We start from the raw sequence: 17,394 nt of genomic DNA, 5'->3' as shown, positions 1-17,394 counted from the left end.
TTATATATATATTCTAAAGAAAGAGTGGCAGCCTTTCCAGCAGCTCCGTGTATGACTTTATCTTTCTACCTTTTTCTCTATTTTTCTCTATTTCACTGATCACTCCTACCACTTTCTTTTATGTGGACTCGTTCCCTGGACACTTTTTACTACTTCGACATGGATTTTTACACGCTGAGACTCATCTATTCAATTAGTCAACTTCAAGCGCTGAGAACAAAAGCCTGTACCGATGTGTCTCCCTATTTACCCAACGAGGTAAGAAGGCAGCAGAGCCGGCGCTAAGCTAAAAACTAATCAGCTAGCGAGAAAGTGGCGATAAAAGCCTTAGGTGCCTTCTGTGATCCTGGGAAATGTGAACTCACTACCAAATAAGATCGACGAACTGGCTGCGCTGGTGAAAAATGTCAGGACCTACAGAGAATGCAATTTGTTGTGTTTTTGTGAAACGTGGCTAACAACTAACATCCCAGATGCTAACGTGGAGTTACCCGGGTTTAGCACAGTTAGAGCAGACAGAGGTGCAAATACCTGCGGGAAGCGCAAAGGAGGAGGACTTGCTCTCTATGTGAATACAAGGTGGTGCAACTCTGGACATCGAACTGTTGGCCATACGTCTGCGTCCCTATTACTTGCCCAGAGAGTTTGGACACATCATTGTTGTTATTCTTTACATCCCTCCTTGGGCAGATGTGGAGATAGCGGGTGACATCATCCATTCCGCTGTTGCTAAACTACATACACAGCACCCCGAGGCGTTTGTGCTAATCTCTGGAGACTTTAACCATGTAACACTGGACAGAACATTACCTGCCTTCTCCCAGAATGTGGATTGTAACACCCGGGGAAATAGGACTATAGACCTACTGTATGCAAACGTTAAAGACACATACAGCACCACCCCGCTGCCTGCGCTTGGGAAAGCAGATCATAACCTGGTTCTGCTTCAGCCTCACTACAAACCAAGAGTGAGGGCGCTACCTACAACCACACACTCATTCAGGAAGTGGTCCCTTGAGGCAGAGCAGGCTCTGAGAGACTGCTTTGGAACTACGGACTGGGATATCCTGCAGGGATCATATAGCGAGAACATTGAGGAGGTTGTTGACTACACTAATGACTACATCAACTTCTGTATGGACATTGTAGTCCACAGTAAGAACAGTACGCTGCTATGCTAACAACAAGCCATGGATTACAAGTGACATCAAGGGCCTTTTGAACCAGAAGAAAAGGGCTTTTAAAGGAGGTGATCAGCATGAGCTCAAGCGTGTGCAGAAGGAATTCCGAGTCCAGCTCAGGGTGGCAAAGGAGCAGTACAGGAGAAAGCTGGAGCAGTACAGGAGACAGCTGGAGCAGAATTTGCAGAATAACAGCATGAAGGAAGTGTGGGATGGGATGAAGATCATCACTGGCTGCAGCTAGGAGCAGGGTGCCACCATCGAGAGAGACGTGGAGAGTGCAAACCAGTTAAACAACTTCTTTAACAGGTTTGACCACCCTAACCCACTCTCACCCCAGAGTACTGCACCCTCCACCCATCCTTCTGCTGATACCAGCATAGGAGAGAGTTTCCCCCCTCCCACAATTACAACAGCCCAGGTAAGAAGAAAGCTGAGGAGACTTTGTGCCAGCAAAGCAGTGGGTCCAGATGGAGTATCGCCACAACTACTGAAGGCCTGTGCATTGGAGCTGGGGAGTCCTCTACAGCGCATCTTCATCCTGAGCCTGGAACAGGGGAGAGTCCCGAGGCTTTGGAAAACATCTTGCATCACCCCAGTCCCAAAGGCATCATGTCCTAGTGAGCTGAACGACTTCCGGCCTGTCGATCTGATGTCACATGAGATGAAGACCATGGAGCGGCTGCTGCTTCACCACCTGAGGCCACAGGTCTGCCACATCCTTGACCCTCTGCAGTTTGCATACCAGGAGAAGGTGGGAGTGGAGGATGCCATCATCTTTATGTCACACCGATCCCTCTCCCACTTGGACAGAGGCAGTGGTGCTGTAAGAATTATGTTTCTGGACTTCTCTAGCGCCTTCAACACCATCCAACCTCTGCTTCTTAGGGACAAGCTGACAGAGATGGGAGTAGATCCATACCTGGTGGCATGGATATTGTAGACTATCTTACAGACAGACCTCAGTATGTGCATTTCGGGAACTGCAGGTCTGACATTGTGGTCAGCAACACAGGAGTGCTGCAGGGGACTGTGCTTTCTCCAGTCCTGTTCAGCCTAAATACATCGGACTTCCAAAACAACTTGGAGTCCTGCCACGTGCAAATGTTCGCTGATGACACTGCTATCGTGGGCTGCATCAGGAGTGGGCAGGAGGAGGAGTATAGGAACCTAATCAAGGACTTTGTTAAATGGTGCGACTCAAACCACCTACAACTGAACACCAGCAAACCCAAGGAGCTGGTGGTGGATTTTAGGAAGACCAGGCCTCTCATCGACCCCGTGATCATCAGAGGTGACTGTGTACAGATTGTGCAGACCTATAAATACCTGGGAGTGCAGCTGGATGATAAACTAGACTGGACTGCCAAAACTGACTCTGGGCAAAAGAGGGCAGAGCCGACTATACTTCCTTAGAAGGCTGGCATCTTTCAACATCTGCAATAAGATGCTGCAGATGTTCTATCAGACGGTTGTGGCGAGCGCCCTTTTCTACACGGTGGTGTGCTGGGGAGGCAGCATAATGAAGAAGGATGCCTCACGCCTGGACAAACTGGTGAGGAAGGCAGGCTCTATTGTAGGCATGGAGCTGGACAGTTTGATATCCGTGGCAGAGCGACGGGCGCTAAGCAGACTCCTGTCAATCATGGAGAATCCACTGCATCCACTGAACAGTGTCATCTCCAGACAGAGGAGCAGCTTCAGTGACAGACTGAGGAGATCGTTCTTCCCCCACACTATGCGACTCTTCAATTCCACTCCGGGGGGTAAATGTTAACATTATACAAAGTTATTGTCTGTTATACCTGCATTTTTATCACTGTTTAATTTAACATTGTTTTTATCATTGTGCTGCTGCTGGAGTATGTGAATTTCCCCTTGGGGTTAATAAAGTATCATCTATCTATCGATCGATCGATCGATTGCATGCTATGATTCACAATTTCTACAGACCAGCTCAGTTCCACATATTTATTTTTTGCTTATAACTACTATCCTCAATACTTGGATGTATTTCTTGTTTTATCAACTCCAGGTCTTTGCTCAACTGAAGTGAGAAATTTTACAGAGTAAAGCTATAATTTAGCTTGATTTGGGCATAGTCGGGATCCGAGTTATTGTTGTACTACTTAGCATGCAGAGGACTGTGCACTGGCATTTTTCGAGTAATCTGATTAATAAGTTATAGATGAGGCCATGTTAAAGTATAATTATAACTCTGTATGTTTTGAGTTTATGTTTAACATAATTGCCCTGACAAATTAATATTACTTCTTAACTTAAGGATTACTATTAGGCTAAAACATACCAGATAGAAACTAATGAGCTACTTGACTGTAATTTGTCACAAAGCAAAAGAGAACTGCAGCTGCAGGTTTCAAATGGAACTCTGTCTATTATTACAGCTTTTATCTTTGTTTAATGATATACTTCAGATGAACAAGCAGATACATTATTATTGCTAAATTATTACTGTTGTATTCTTAATCAGGCAGTTAATTAGGCAGACCGGACAGCAAGGGACCTTGTGTTTAAGGTTTTGCAGAAGGGCTCAGCGCTGTTAAATCAACTCAGGAGTTGTAAGAGTGACACCTGTCATTTCCAACAAATTTAAAATAATAAATTAACAATTGAGAAAGTATTCTGACTGGTTATTGGAATATTATAAGGTGGTTGAATCTTAAGAGATACTATTACAGCGGGTAATGGCGACATATGGGAAAATTTCTGAGTTTGATCCAGAGACGGATGTCTGGCAACAATATATAGAACGACTGGAATATTACTTTGAGGCCAGTGACATCGCCGACAGCAAAAGGAGAGCAATATTCCTAAGTGCATGTGGCGGTAAAGTGTACGGACTTTTAAGAGACTTATGTTGGCCCTCCAAACCGTCCGAGCTCACATTTCCTCAGATTGTCTCTTTACTTACGGATCATTTTGCCCCCAAACCCAGCGTGATTGTTCGAAGATACAAATTTCATTCCAAAACGAGTAACGCAGACCAGTCGGTGTCGGATTTTGTAGCCGAACTGCGAAGGGCATCTGAGTTTTGTGAGTTTGGTGGCAATCTGGAGGACATGATACGAGATAGACTGGTATGCGGCATAAACGATGATCGAATGCAACATCGATTACTTGCAGAAACGGAACTTCCTTTGAAAAAGGCCATGGAAATTGCACTGGCTATGGAAGCGGCGGACAAAGATGTCGTGACGTTACAACAGCAGCTGCAGATTGTAAGTACGGGAGACATTAAAGTGCATAAACTCCACACCTCTCAGACCAAGGAGAAGGACAGTGTTTCCTGTTTTCGTTGCGGGGGCAAGCACAATAGTGTTCAGTGCCGTTTCATAACTGCAGTATGCAATTGGTGTCACAAGAGGGGGCACTTAGCGAGGAAATGTTTAATCAGAGCGCAACACGATGACAATCTAGAAAATAAGTTGACCAGAAAGGATAATACAGCTAATTTTCTGGATGATGAAAAGAAGGGAAGTGAGGATGAAAAGGCATTCACACTGTATCAACTAACAAACAACAAAGTTTCACCATATAAAGTCACACTATAAATAAATGGCCAAAACATTGAAATGGAAATTGACACAATTGTGCATCGGTCACCATACTGAGTGAAGAGGCTGGCAGACGACTGAGAGTTGTCGAACTGCAGGAAGCTGATGTGTCATTACGGATATATACTGGAGATTTGGTTCCTGTGTTAGGCAGACTACAGGCTCAAGTCAAATTCAAAGAACAGCAGAAGGAATTGCCACTGTTGATTGTGAGAGGTAATGGGGCAAATCTTATGGGCCGAGACTGGTTGAGAGAGATTGGGATGAAATATACAGAGTATATACTGCCCCTGAGACTTTGGAGTCAGTGTTGGAAAGACACAGAATGGTATTCAAGGAGGGACTAGAAACACTGGTGGGGACAGAGGCAAAGATTTATGTGGATGGGGAGGTTCAGCCTAGATTCTTCAAAGCCCATCCATTGTCGTACAGTTTGAAAGACAAAGGTGGAAAAAGAATTACAGAGACTTCAGAGTGAGAGTATTATAGAACCTGTATGTTTTTCAGAGTGGGCTGCGCAAATAGTACCTGTAGTAAAGGCTGATAGAACAATTCACATCTGTGGAGATTGCAAGCTCACTGTGAACCGAGTTTCCAGACTGGATAATTATCCAATTCCCAAAACAGAGGACTTATTGGCAGAGTTAGGAGGTGGTCAGAAGTTTATGAAATTAGACCTCTCCCAGGCCTATCAACAATTAGTGTTAGAACCAGGGTCCCGCAAGTACACAACAATTAATACACATAAAGGATTGTTTCAGTATACGCGACTCCCATATGGAGTGTCATCCAGTCCTGGGATATTTCAGCGTATCATAGAAAATATTCTACAAGGCATCCCTCAGGTAGTAGTACAAATTGATGATATTTTGATTACGGGAAAGGACAATAAATGTCATCTTGAACACCTTGATGAAGTACTGGCAAATTTAGCTTCAGCAGGACTAAGAGTACGTAAAGACAAATGTTTTTTCATGGCACCTGAAGTTGTTTACCTGGGATATAAAGTTGATCGCCACGGCATACACCCTGTACCAGATAAAGCAGCAGTCATTAAGAAAGCACCACAACCTAGTAATCAGACACAGCTTAAAGCATTTTTGGGGTTACTTAATTATTACCATAGATTTCTACCAAATATGGCTACCACCTTGGAACCTTTAGATCGACTGTTGCGCAAGGAAACTCAATAGTGTTGGACAGCTATGGAAAAGAGGGCTTTTCAGAAAGCCAAAGAAGCATTACAGTCTGATCAGTTATTAGTTCATTTTGAGGAGGGGAGGGAACTGTACCTGTCTTGTGACGCTTCACCTTATGGGGTGGGAGCAGTCCTCTCTCACAGGTGGGAAGATGGAACAGAAAGACCCATCGGTTATATGTCTCGTACACTGACTAAAGCTGAGAGGGATTATTCACAACTTGAAAAAGAAGCATTAGCCATAATCTTTGGCCTGAATAAGTTCCATCAGTACCTTTATGGCAAATCATTTGTAATTGTGACAGATCACAAGCCCTTGATAGGACTGTTTGGGGAACAGAAGGGGGTCCCACAGTTAGCAGCAGCACGCATTCAGCGCTGGGCATTGACTCTAGCTTCTTATGAATATACTGTACGTTAATGTATAAAGAAGGAATACGACATGCTAATGCTGATGCTTTGAGTCGCCTTCCACAAGGTGAAGAGAGTGAAGAAACCCCACAAACTGAGGAAGTCATCAGGCTGTTGGAGCATATGGACAGCACTCCAGTTTGTGTGTACCAGATTAAGACTTGGACACAATGGTTTATCAGTGGGTGCTCAAAGGGAACTGGCCAAATAAACCTGTTGAGCTAACTTGGTAACCGTATATTCACAGGAAAGCAGAGCTGAGTGTGGTGGATGGCTGCATACTGTGGGGGAGCCGGGTTGTAATACCTCCACAGGGTAGAAAGACATTAATAAAAGAACTACATGAAGCACACCCAGGCATTAATCGTATGAAAGCTCTGGCACGCAGTTACCTTTGGTGGCCAAATATGGATAAAGAAATAGAGCTTGCAATCCGTGAATGTGTCAGTTGTCAAGAAAATCAGGCTTCTCCTGCAGAGGCCCCACTTCATCATTGGGAATGGCCTGAACAACCATAGGCTCGTCTTCATATGGATTTTTGTGGACCAGTGATGGGTAAGATGCTGTTGATTTGTGTAGATGCACATTCAAAATGGATAGAGGCCCACCCAATGCAATCCATCACATCATTGGCTACTATGGAAAAGTTACGAAACATTTTTGTCACGCATGGCTTACCAAGAGTTGTAGTAACGGACAATGGAAGCAGTTTTGTTAGTGCTGAAATGAACTATTTTTTTTAAATGAATGGCTTTAGACATGTAACATTATCACCCAGCATCAAATGGTCTAGCCGAAAGAGCAGTTAAAGAAGGCCTGCGGAAGTTAACAAGTGGGACACTTGAAACTAGACTAGCACAGTTCTTGTTACGCTATAGGACAACACCACAGACAACCACAGGCATATCCCCTGGTGAGTTATTAATGAGGCGACAACTACAGACACATTTGGACTTATTTAGTCCGAGACTGGGGGAAAGAGTGGCAGAGAAGCAAGTGAAAATGAAGAGTCACCATGACAGTCATGCAAAGGAGAGGACATTCTCAGTGGGACAGCCTGTCTATATTCGTAATTTCCAGTCATCAGGGAAATGTTGGATGCGTGGGGCTGTGGTCAATCAGACTGGTCCTATTTCTTGGAGGGTGGAGACAGAGAATGGGCAGGTGGTGAAACGGCACCAAGACCACATCCGTCCCAGTTATGACCGACCTGGGGCACTACAGGCAATGCAACAAGATTACTTCTTGGTGCCGTTGGCAGGGGATCGTCAGAGAACAGAACAGGTAGAAGACAGCTCAGTAATTAAACCCCTTACTATGCCAGAACCTGAAGATGTGTCCAGTGGCCCACAGTTGGAGGACACAGACAGGGCAGAGACAGTTCCACCATTCCAAAGATATCCTGTTCGACTAAGGAAAACACCATCTTATTTAAAAGATTACTTCTGAACATGAACAGGATTATTTTAGTTCTACAGGAGGTTAGCAAAGCCAATATACTAGATAGAACACCAGAAGTGGATAAATGATGATTATTCATATTATTATTATGGATATTGTTCTTGTTCATTGGTATTATTATGTTTGTTTTTTTTTCTCAATTCAGTATTGTTGAGAGGTTAGAATTAATTTAAGGGGGGAGGTGTTGTATTATTAATTAGGCAGTTAATTAGGCAGACCGGACAGCAAGGGACCTTGTGTTTTAGGTTTTGCAGAAGGGCTCAACGCTGTTAAGTCAACTCAGGAGTTGTAAGAGTGACTTGATGTGACACCTGTCATTTCCAGCAAGTTTAAAATAATAAATCAACAATTGAGAAAGTATTCCGACTAGTTATTGGAATATTACAATTACAAAAGACTCCACAGCTACTATTCTTCTTTATCTACAACAGAATCAGAGCTTGTGAAATTACTTGGAAAGAAATACTGTTCATCTGATCATGTAAGTGTTTTGGTTTTTGAGGTAATGCATTTATTTCTTCAGCACAGTGTATCTTTTGTTTACTTTTGAGAACTTTCATTTTCTTTTTAAATAAAGTTACTCCCTCTCCATCTGTGCAATCAGGGGTTTACATCTAAAATTAACTTTTTAAAGTAAGTTTCAACAGCTTCCTTTAGTAGTAGGGTGATGTACTCTGTTAGCAACTATGGATGCAATGAGAAGTGAAGCAAAACGACACCTTTGATTTTTTAACTGAGCAGATTACAATATGCAAGCTTTCGAGACGGCTCAGGCCCCTTCTTATAACTTGCCTGAAGAAGAGGCCTGAGCTACCAAGAATGTTTGCATATTGTAATCTGTTCAGTTAGCCAATGAAAGGTGTTGCTTTGCTTCACTTCTCATTGCAACATCTTCCTTTCAAACTGGAGGTGTTCACTGGAACGCTGATCTGCATAGTTGTGCTGGCTGTGCTTCTGTTTCTCTCTCTGCATATTTCTCTTCATCATCACTCTCCTCTATAGCGGCTTATTAGAAGTACACTATGTGTCCAGGTCAGATAGACTTTCATAGTTAGTTAGTTTAGACTTGTATTTGGAGAAGATTTCCTATCAATTGAAATATCATACCTGAAATATGTTTTACTTTTGGAACAGTTGATGAGATAATGTTGCTAATGTACTGCATGTTTCTGTTGTAAAGAAAGAAAATATGGCTGTAGTGGTGAATTTGTCTGCCTGCTGAGTCTTCTTTAGAGCACCACAGCAGTCCTTTTGTAATGTAAAGGATGAACCTGTGGTGTGTAAAATTTGAGAAGACAGAGGCAAAGATTTTTGCAGAAGCTTGCAAGGCTTCAGCACTGGCATTTCCACACCACTATACCCTGTGTTTTAACACTGTATGTCTTGGACTACAGCCATAGGACAGAAAAGAGACAGTGTTCTGAAGATCAGTTATAAGCAATCAGTTATAGATGCTGATTTTTTTTTCTTTGCTTGCATTTGCTTATTGCGAGTACCATGGGATGGATGGGCGTCCTGACCTGCACAGATCATGGATCCTTGCCCAATAGGGTGGCCGTAACAGCAGGATAGAGATGGACTGACATGTTAAAGGGGGTGAGTGTTAGTTCCATACCAGGACAGGAGGCCATAATGGAAGGTCAAAGATGGAATGGCATACTGGCCAGGATGGAGGCTGGCTCTTTACCAGGATGGAATACCTGCTAGGAAGAACAGAAACTGTCGGCGGATCAGGATTATGTGTTCTCCTAGTATGCATGGTGGCAGCATCCCACTGGGGGAACTACCATATGAATACCTGCAGGGCAGGTTGGGAACTGTAGTCCCGTGGATCCCTGTTGGGTTTTACTGAGGGCCACCTGGGGGAGCTACCAGGAAACCTTGCCTCTTCTTTGAGTACTTCCAAGCATATAAGGAGTGAGTCTTCTCCTATAGAGTAGTCAGAGTTGGGAAGAGAGTGGATGAGACTATGTGGGAAGGAGCAAAGAAAATATTTTGTATTATACTATTGTGGAAAATGTCTGTGAAGGAACTGTAAAATAAAAACACCTTGTGTTCGAACCTAGACTATGTAGGTCTGACACCCAGATGTTATAGAGGACATTTAAAGCTCACAGTAAATTTATATAAGTTCTTTCTTAACTCCAACCCTCATAACTATCTAGGATATCTTACAATTCACTGGTACTCTACTAATACAGATTAAACTTCATTATTAATAAATGACACTTTTCTTAATATATACAGTATGCATCATTTAACTTCATTATTAATAAATGTGGCATGATTGTTACTGTGGGCGGCACGGTGGCGCAGTGATAGCACTGCTGCCTTGCAATTAGGAGACCCGGGTTCGCTTCCCGGGTCCTCCCTGCGTGGAGTTTGCATGTTCTCCCCGTGTCTGCGTGGGTTTCCTCCGGGCGCTCCAGTTTCTTCCCACAGTCCAAAGACATACAGGTTAGGTGGATTGGCAATTCTGAATTGGCCCTAGTGTGGGTGTGTTTGTGTGTGTCCTGTGGTGGTTGGCACCCTGCCTGGGATTGGTTCCTGCCTTGTGCCCTGTGTTGGCTGGGATTGGCTCCAGCAGACCCCTGTGACCCTGTGTCTTCGGATTCAGCGGGTTGGAAAATGGATGGATGGATGATTGTTACTGTAACTGTACTGAAATATTATTATATTTCTTTTTGAAGCAACATATGTACAGTATATACCACATATGCAGTCCTGATAATTCCACTATATTCAGGAATATGGCTACTTAAATCGCAAGGGAGGGGGTTAAATTAGTCCACCACTTTTGTCACTTAGGCTTCTTGTAGCTGAGAACAAGTTGAATATATTGTTGCATACTAAACTCTGGGACAAATTTCAAAACAACTGAGCTGAAGATGGTGTCCAAGTTTAGCTCAGCTGAGTATTAACCACAGCTTGAACCCCTGTTAAGATGTAGCTTCCAGTTTATTTCAATTGACCCCTAAAGATTCAATTCAGTTTATTTTTGCATAGCGCTTTCCACTGAGCACAGGTCAGATCACTGTGACAATTTTTCAGGTAAAATGCTAGTATAGATTATATAAATTACTGAATACAGGGCTAGTACATGTTCTTATTATCCCCATCTTCTCATTATCATTGCATCTTATAACCACAAGTATGGGAAACCATTACAATAAAATGTATAACAAACCTGCCGCCCAGATAAAATCTCAGATTTGTTTAAATACAATGTGTGATACCAAGTGCCACATCAAGATATTGAGAAGTGAAACAGAATAGAGGAGGGTTGGTATCGCTGTATGGATATTGTAAAGATCTTAACACAGTTCAAAGTGAGGAGCAAATAACAAGTGCCCTACAACTGATCTTCTAGACACTGAAGCATTATCATGGAAGGATTTTTCTAATGGAGAATGTCAAAAGAAGGGCTGTAGTCTGCTTTTATTTATAGGTTACCTCATGTTCCTCGAGTAAGTAATTTTAAGGCCTAACTTTGTAACTTCTCATTAGCAGCAGAAGACAGACACTTTGCTAATTGTAGTCCATTTCTTAGGAGGCATAGTTTTAACAACACACAAAAAAGAATAAATATTGATTAAATTCAAAATACTTTTTTTCTCAGACAAAAATTATGTGTGACATATCATTTTGCTCAAATACAGGAGAGTGCCCTTCTGAGGATATGTGTGCCAATTTTTGTAGAGATTAAAACTCAAGGTGTGGAACACGGGCCTGTATAAAGAACAAACACACACATGCATTAACACACACTGAGCTTTATATATAAGACTAGCAGCAGCACCTGATCTTGTCCCGGGCAGGTAAGGCAGAACTTCTAACTTCTATTTGGCAGCAAAAGACACTAAATTACATGTATTTATTTCAGGGCTCAAAATCCAGAAAAAGGCACCTGTCCTTAAATCTCACTATAGTAAAAATAATTAACCCCAAAATTTACCCCATGGGCAAAATTTTGGGTTCCAAAGTAGTCTCTTCCGACAAATATGTGTGCAAATTTTGTTGATATTGTTCCATTGGTGTGGAATTGTTTAAAGAACAAACACACATATTCATATATACGCAGAAGGCAAGGGGGCAAGGTTGTTGTTCGGTACGTTGATTTTTCTCAGGCAAAAAACACGTATGACTTTAGGACCCAGTTGGCCATTCTTAGTCTGTCTGACCGGGGGTTCCCCAGCCAATAAATGGGCTAGTCTTGTTAAAGGGAATCAGCTGACTCGGGCGGCTAACAAGCTGGTTGAGAGGATCTCGAAATCAAGTATAAGTTACTAAATAATTACAGTTTGACGATTTTCACTTTGTCTTCCTAATTTTACCTTTAGTTGAGGAGTCTCGTTGTGAAGACCGGGCAGCCACGTACGGTCATAGGCCTACGACTGTTCGTTCTATTTATCTCCAGGAAGATTAATTTTACGTGCGCAGTATGTGCAGCGACTGGTGTTCCTCGTAGTTGATCTTGGTAAGAAGTGTGAAGTCTCTACATTTTTTTTTAAACGAACATAGCATCTTGTGTATATCGGGTTAAGTTGACGCAATTTTAAACTAGAAAAATAAGAGAGTTGAATGTCGGCCGCTTTTCTGACGTCGTAACTCGAAACTGAAAGCTTGAAAGTACAGGAATAGATAAAATAAGCACGAGTAGGGAAAGTAGTTGTTTTAATTGGTAGGTGGGATCTGGCGGATAGATAATCCCTTGTATTTCAGGTACACCGACATTAAATTTGACGTATGTCCATCTGTCTTCAACTCTTTTCATTAGTTTAGTGTCTTGGAGAGATGGATCACTTTTAGTGTATTGAGGATATCTGCCCGGAACGAAGGGTTATAGATTACCTGGATATGAATTTAAAATCAACACACTTTTAAAATTTTTCATATACGTAAGTGAAGCGTAACATGAGGTGATCTGTAACTTTACTTTTTTTACAATGAGAAGGAATGGATGGAGGATTCAACAGACCGTACTCTTCTTTGTTTTTAACATTTTTAGATTGATGTAGTGCGAAAACGCGACACTTTATCGTGAAATGAATGTTATTCCATGGTGCTGTCCGCTGCGCTCTAGTGTAATGTGTGTGTTCCAAGCCTTTACCTAGTTGTAGGAATGCAGATCCTGTCACAGGTATATTGCTAGTTTTCATTTCCAGAAGTGCTGTCTTTTGATTGTGTGGTGCAGTAGTAGATCATTCGGCCACATAAAATGGCTTGATCCAGTACAGCACCTATCACATTCCACCACCGTCACCATGCGTTTTTTCCTGATAAACTTGTCAAGAACGCTGTTTATAATTTACTTGCAGCTTTGTCTCTGCTTGCCTTGTTTTAAACAGTCAGTTGTTTCTGCAGGCCTATTCATGCAACCCCATATTTACTGCCACTCTGTGTCATTTGGCTCTTTTAACAGATTATTTCTACAAAAGCAGAGGTTTTGCCGTAACTCGAACACACTCGTTTGTTATTTCTTTAATTCAATTCATTGCCGACACAAGATGAAATTCAGAGCAGAAGTGACGGATTTTAGTATGGATCAACTGCCTTCTGAGTCTTACTCCTAGTGCACTGTGTGTTGGGGCGTATAATGTTTACTTCCTAGGACTGCACGTCATATTCTCACATATCGTGCAGTGTTGTAATCACGTTTGCTTTTAAAATTATTGAACTTCACACAGAAATGGCTTAGTTTGCCATGAAAAGCAAACATTTAAGGGTGTTTCCACCACAGGGTGGTTTCATAGCAAAAATGATTACAGTTCACAAAAGACCGTAATACATTTATTTCAGTTCAGTTTAGTTTTTTATATGGTGCTCTTCACTGAGTGTAGGCATAGAGCACTAAAACAAGTTCACAGGTAAAATAGTTACCCCTTCACGAATGATTAATTACATAATGCATACAAATAAAGATTATACAACTTGTTACAGGTATGTTAATCCATCGATACATCAAATACATCTTGGATTCTTGTCAATAGAATGAATTATGATGGCAAATCTCAAAATAATTATTGGTCACATCAAGGCTTGTAAACAAACTTTTTGAATATAGTTAATTAGGGAATTATACACTGTACTACAATAATGCATTTTCAGCTCCAATTTAAATGTGGAAATCATGTTAAGTTGGCAAGTAGATGATTCCTGTTTTTCTGTGCCTTATAGCTAATATGTGCTATGCCTTACCACCTACTGTATTTGTAGGTATGCTTAAATTTATCTTGCGACTGCAATGTACACTCCTGCTTATAGGTATTGCCAGGAGCTGTAAGTTGTGCTGAATCACTTTTTTTTTAAGTATGTTAAAAGGCAAATTTTAAAATGATGTCAGAACTTAACTGGAAGCTGTTATAGATGAATAAGAACTGGGGTCATACGGTGAGGGCCAGCTCTACCATTTTTACTTTTCTAAGTGAAACCATATGAGTCGCACTTAAACCTTGCATATTATCATACTTGCATACGGGGTAGTATTTTTTTTTTTGGGATTATATACACTGTATAATACATTATGTAACATACACGTTCATAACATTGAAGAGTTTTGTGGTCTGGCACCTTGGTACTTCTGTTTGATGGATGGATGGATGGATTGGGTGTTACATTCTGTCAAACTGCCCCATTATAAAATCCACCACACGTTTTGCCCTGCTAGTCCACTGCCTAGTGGCCTGAATGATCGGACTGGTCCTGCATATGGCCACTTCTTAATACTACAGTGTCATGTATTACTTACTGTTACTATTGGATGATTTAGTGATATTAAGACCTTTGGATACCTTTTAATGATGCAATAGCCAGTTGCACTTATGATTCAAGATATAATTACTGCACCAAAATCTTATTCTTGGTTTGTTCTGAACTGCTAGATTTCCTTCAATTCATGGATATGGGTTCAAAGAGCATCATTTCATGGAAAGCTATGCCAGTACAGCCACTTGGCTGTTTAATTCCTTTAAGAATCTCAGAGCCCAAGCCTTTGCTGCCTAATACTGACACTAAAAATTAAGCAAAGCATAACCACATTTTTCTAAAGCAGCAATTTTCTTTTTTCACTTGTTTCCCATTCTTCATTTTTCCACTGTCCTGTTCAACTCATTTTGCAAAGTACAATGCAGCATGACTCTGAGGGTTTTTGGTTGTTAACATTGTATGTCTCTAAGCAATTCATTTAACTTGACCATGTCAGTTTACCATCTCTATATGTTCAGTAATAATGTTTTAGAATTTTATTTTAGGCCTGTTATTTAAATAAATAAATAAATAAATAATAATAAAAAAAATATATAAAATATATAATTCTTTTTCTTTTACAGTATATTTGGAAGAAAACAATGGCTTCTAACTCAGTGTTGGGGAATGGTGAAATGGCCAATGGTTGTGCCACCCCACAAAATGGATTGATTGGTCACTCTACTCCTGCCAACCATTTGGGCACACTTGATGAAACTTTGCACCATATGAATATGCTTATTAAAGAGAACAGTGATCTCAAAGGTAAATTGACAATATCAATTCATAGATGCAAAACCTATGAATCACACAGTGTAATTGTAGCCTAAAGATATATTCTGTCCACCAAAGTGCATTTGTTCATAAAGATATTGTTCACTTTGCAGATTTTATTTTAAAGGGCAGCCAGCACTGTTAGCATTTACTCCCCATTGGAAGACAAAGTGTCATTCATTCCTGAATTGAAGTGTAATATTATATGAATAATAATGCAGACCATAAGGCAAACAAACACTTGTACCTTTTTGTACAGTGTTGAGGTATACACAAGCATATTGCTGGATGGGCAGTAAAGTGGTGCATTCACATATCCTTCATATCGAGTTTAAATACTGCATCCAATTGTTGTTTGTCTGGAATTGCATATTCTGTCTGTGTGGGTTTTTTTCCCCCCTGGGTAGTCTGTTTTTCTACCCACATCACCAAACTGGTGCATACTGGTTAATTGGCAATTCCAAATTGTGTGTTTGTAAGGTATGTATGAATGAATGAGTGGATCCTACAATAGAAAGACAATATTTCCAGTACTGGTTCCAGCTTGGTAGTCAGTGCTGCTGGGATAGTCTACAGCTCACTTGTACCCTGAATTAAGTTTAAACACATTTGAGAATTATCGGCTTAATGCATAATAATGGACAAACTCTAGTTTTAGTAATTTCACAGAATTGAACATTGAAATAGATAGGCTGTTGATCTGAATGTCAAGTTTTTTTTCCTATTTATCTGGGAAATTTTTAAATAGGAGCAAAATCAATTCAAAAGCAATTTTCTAATACATCATTAGCTGGTATGTTCTGTACTGTATGGTGCATTAAAAAAAACAATTATTTACTAGTATTTAGTAATAAGTGAATACTGCATCATCCAACAACAACAGCATTTATTTATATAGCACCTTTTTCATACAAAGAATACAGCTCAAAGTGCTTTACATGATGAAGAAAGAAAAAATACAAAATAAATAAAATTAGGGAACACTAATTAACATAGAATAAAAGTAAGGTTCGATGGCTAGGGAGTACAGGGAAAAAAAAAAAAAAACTCCAGACGGCTGGAGGAAAAAAATATAATCTGCAGGGGTTCCAGGCCACAAGACCGCCCAGCCCTTTAGGCATTCTACATAACATAAATGACCTCAATCAGTCCTCCTGGTATTCAGGGTTCTCATGGAAGAATTTGATGACGATGGTCATGTGGACTTCTGGCCTTTAATCCATCAATGTAAGGACAGCATGGTGCTTTGATTAGGTGGTGGCGGCGCAGAGTTTTCTACAAATGTAGTCATCACTAGTGGTTTTTTTTTTTAAATATATAAATAAATACACTCTTCCGTTCCATTCGAACTAGTGTAGTGCTGAGGTTCCGCCCATTGTGGTGGTTCAGCGTGTGGTGGGTGTGGCAACGTGCTGTATCAGTACATGCTCTCTCTCTCTCTCTCTCTCTCTCTCAAAACAAGGAACTGACTAAAGAGAATATTAAATGATCCGTTGTACGGCCATCAGTGACTTCACTGTTGCATAGTTCAGATCTTGCAAAGACAGTAAAATGGTAGTGAGCAAAGCAAGCTTTATAAAGTATATATAGGAAAAAGATATTTGCTATATATATATATATATATAGTGGAGCATTTTGTTTTAACATTTGATCTGCTGTGTGATGCCCTTTCCTGCCCATCAAAAAAATAAGCTAAAAGGAAAATGATCTTTCATACATCAGCAATCCAAAGCATGGGCTAAAGCTACATGTAGTGTTCTAAAAATAAAAATTTGAGTGCCCTTGAGCGGCCCAGTCTAATTCCTAATGACAATCCTAGGACAAACTGGGAATTTTCTTTGCACGAGTGGTGGTGATCAGAAGTAAATCTGTTCAAACAAATGAGTTACAGTGTATCCAGAAAGTATTCACAGCGCATCACTTTTTCCACATTTTGTTGTTACAGCCTTATTCCAAAATGGATTAAATTCTTTTTTTTTTTTTCCTCAGAATTCTACACACAACACCCCATAAAAATAAAAAAAAACTGAGAAATCACATGTACATAAGT

At 40.8% G+C, this 17,394-nt stretch overlaps 1 protein-coding gene and 1 pseudogene across 3 annotated transcripts in view; both read left to right on the top strand.

Annotated features, from left to right (window-relative positions):
• The first annotated feature begins 3,886 nt into the window (after window positions 1-3,886).
• LOC120534567 lies at window positions 3,887-7,814 on the top strand (annotated as a pseudogene).
• Window positions 7,815-12,036: 4,222 nt separating this feature from the next.
• The window catches only part of optn (optineurin), a 55,157-nt gene continuing 49,799 nt past the window's right edge, over window positions 12,037-17,394 (top strand). For 2 of the 3 annotated variants that reach the window (XM_039761283.1, XM_039761282.1), the window contains exons 1-2: window positions 12,038-12,303; window positions 15,155-15,335. In XM_039761283.1, coding sequence (XP_039617217.1) covers window positions 15,173-15,335 — 163 coding nt within the window. In that variant the 5' untranslated portion in view covers window positions 12,038-12,303; window positions 15,155-15,172. Of the gene's footprint in view, window positions 12,304-15,154; window positions 15,336-17,394 lie in introns of all 3 variants that reach the window. The other variant, XM_039761284.1, reaches the window with a different exon arrangement.

The sequence above is a fragment of the Polypterus senegalus genome, chromosome 8, assembly GCF_016835505.1.
Source record: "Polypterus senegalus isolate Bchr_013 chromosome 8, ASM1683550v1, whole genome shotgun sequence".
In the NCBI taxonomy this organism is placed as follows: Eukaryota; Metazoa; Chordata; class Cladistia; order Polypteriformes; family Polypteridae; genus Polypterus; species Polypterus senegalus.
This window is presented reverse-complemented; position numbering and strand designations above follow the sequence as displayed.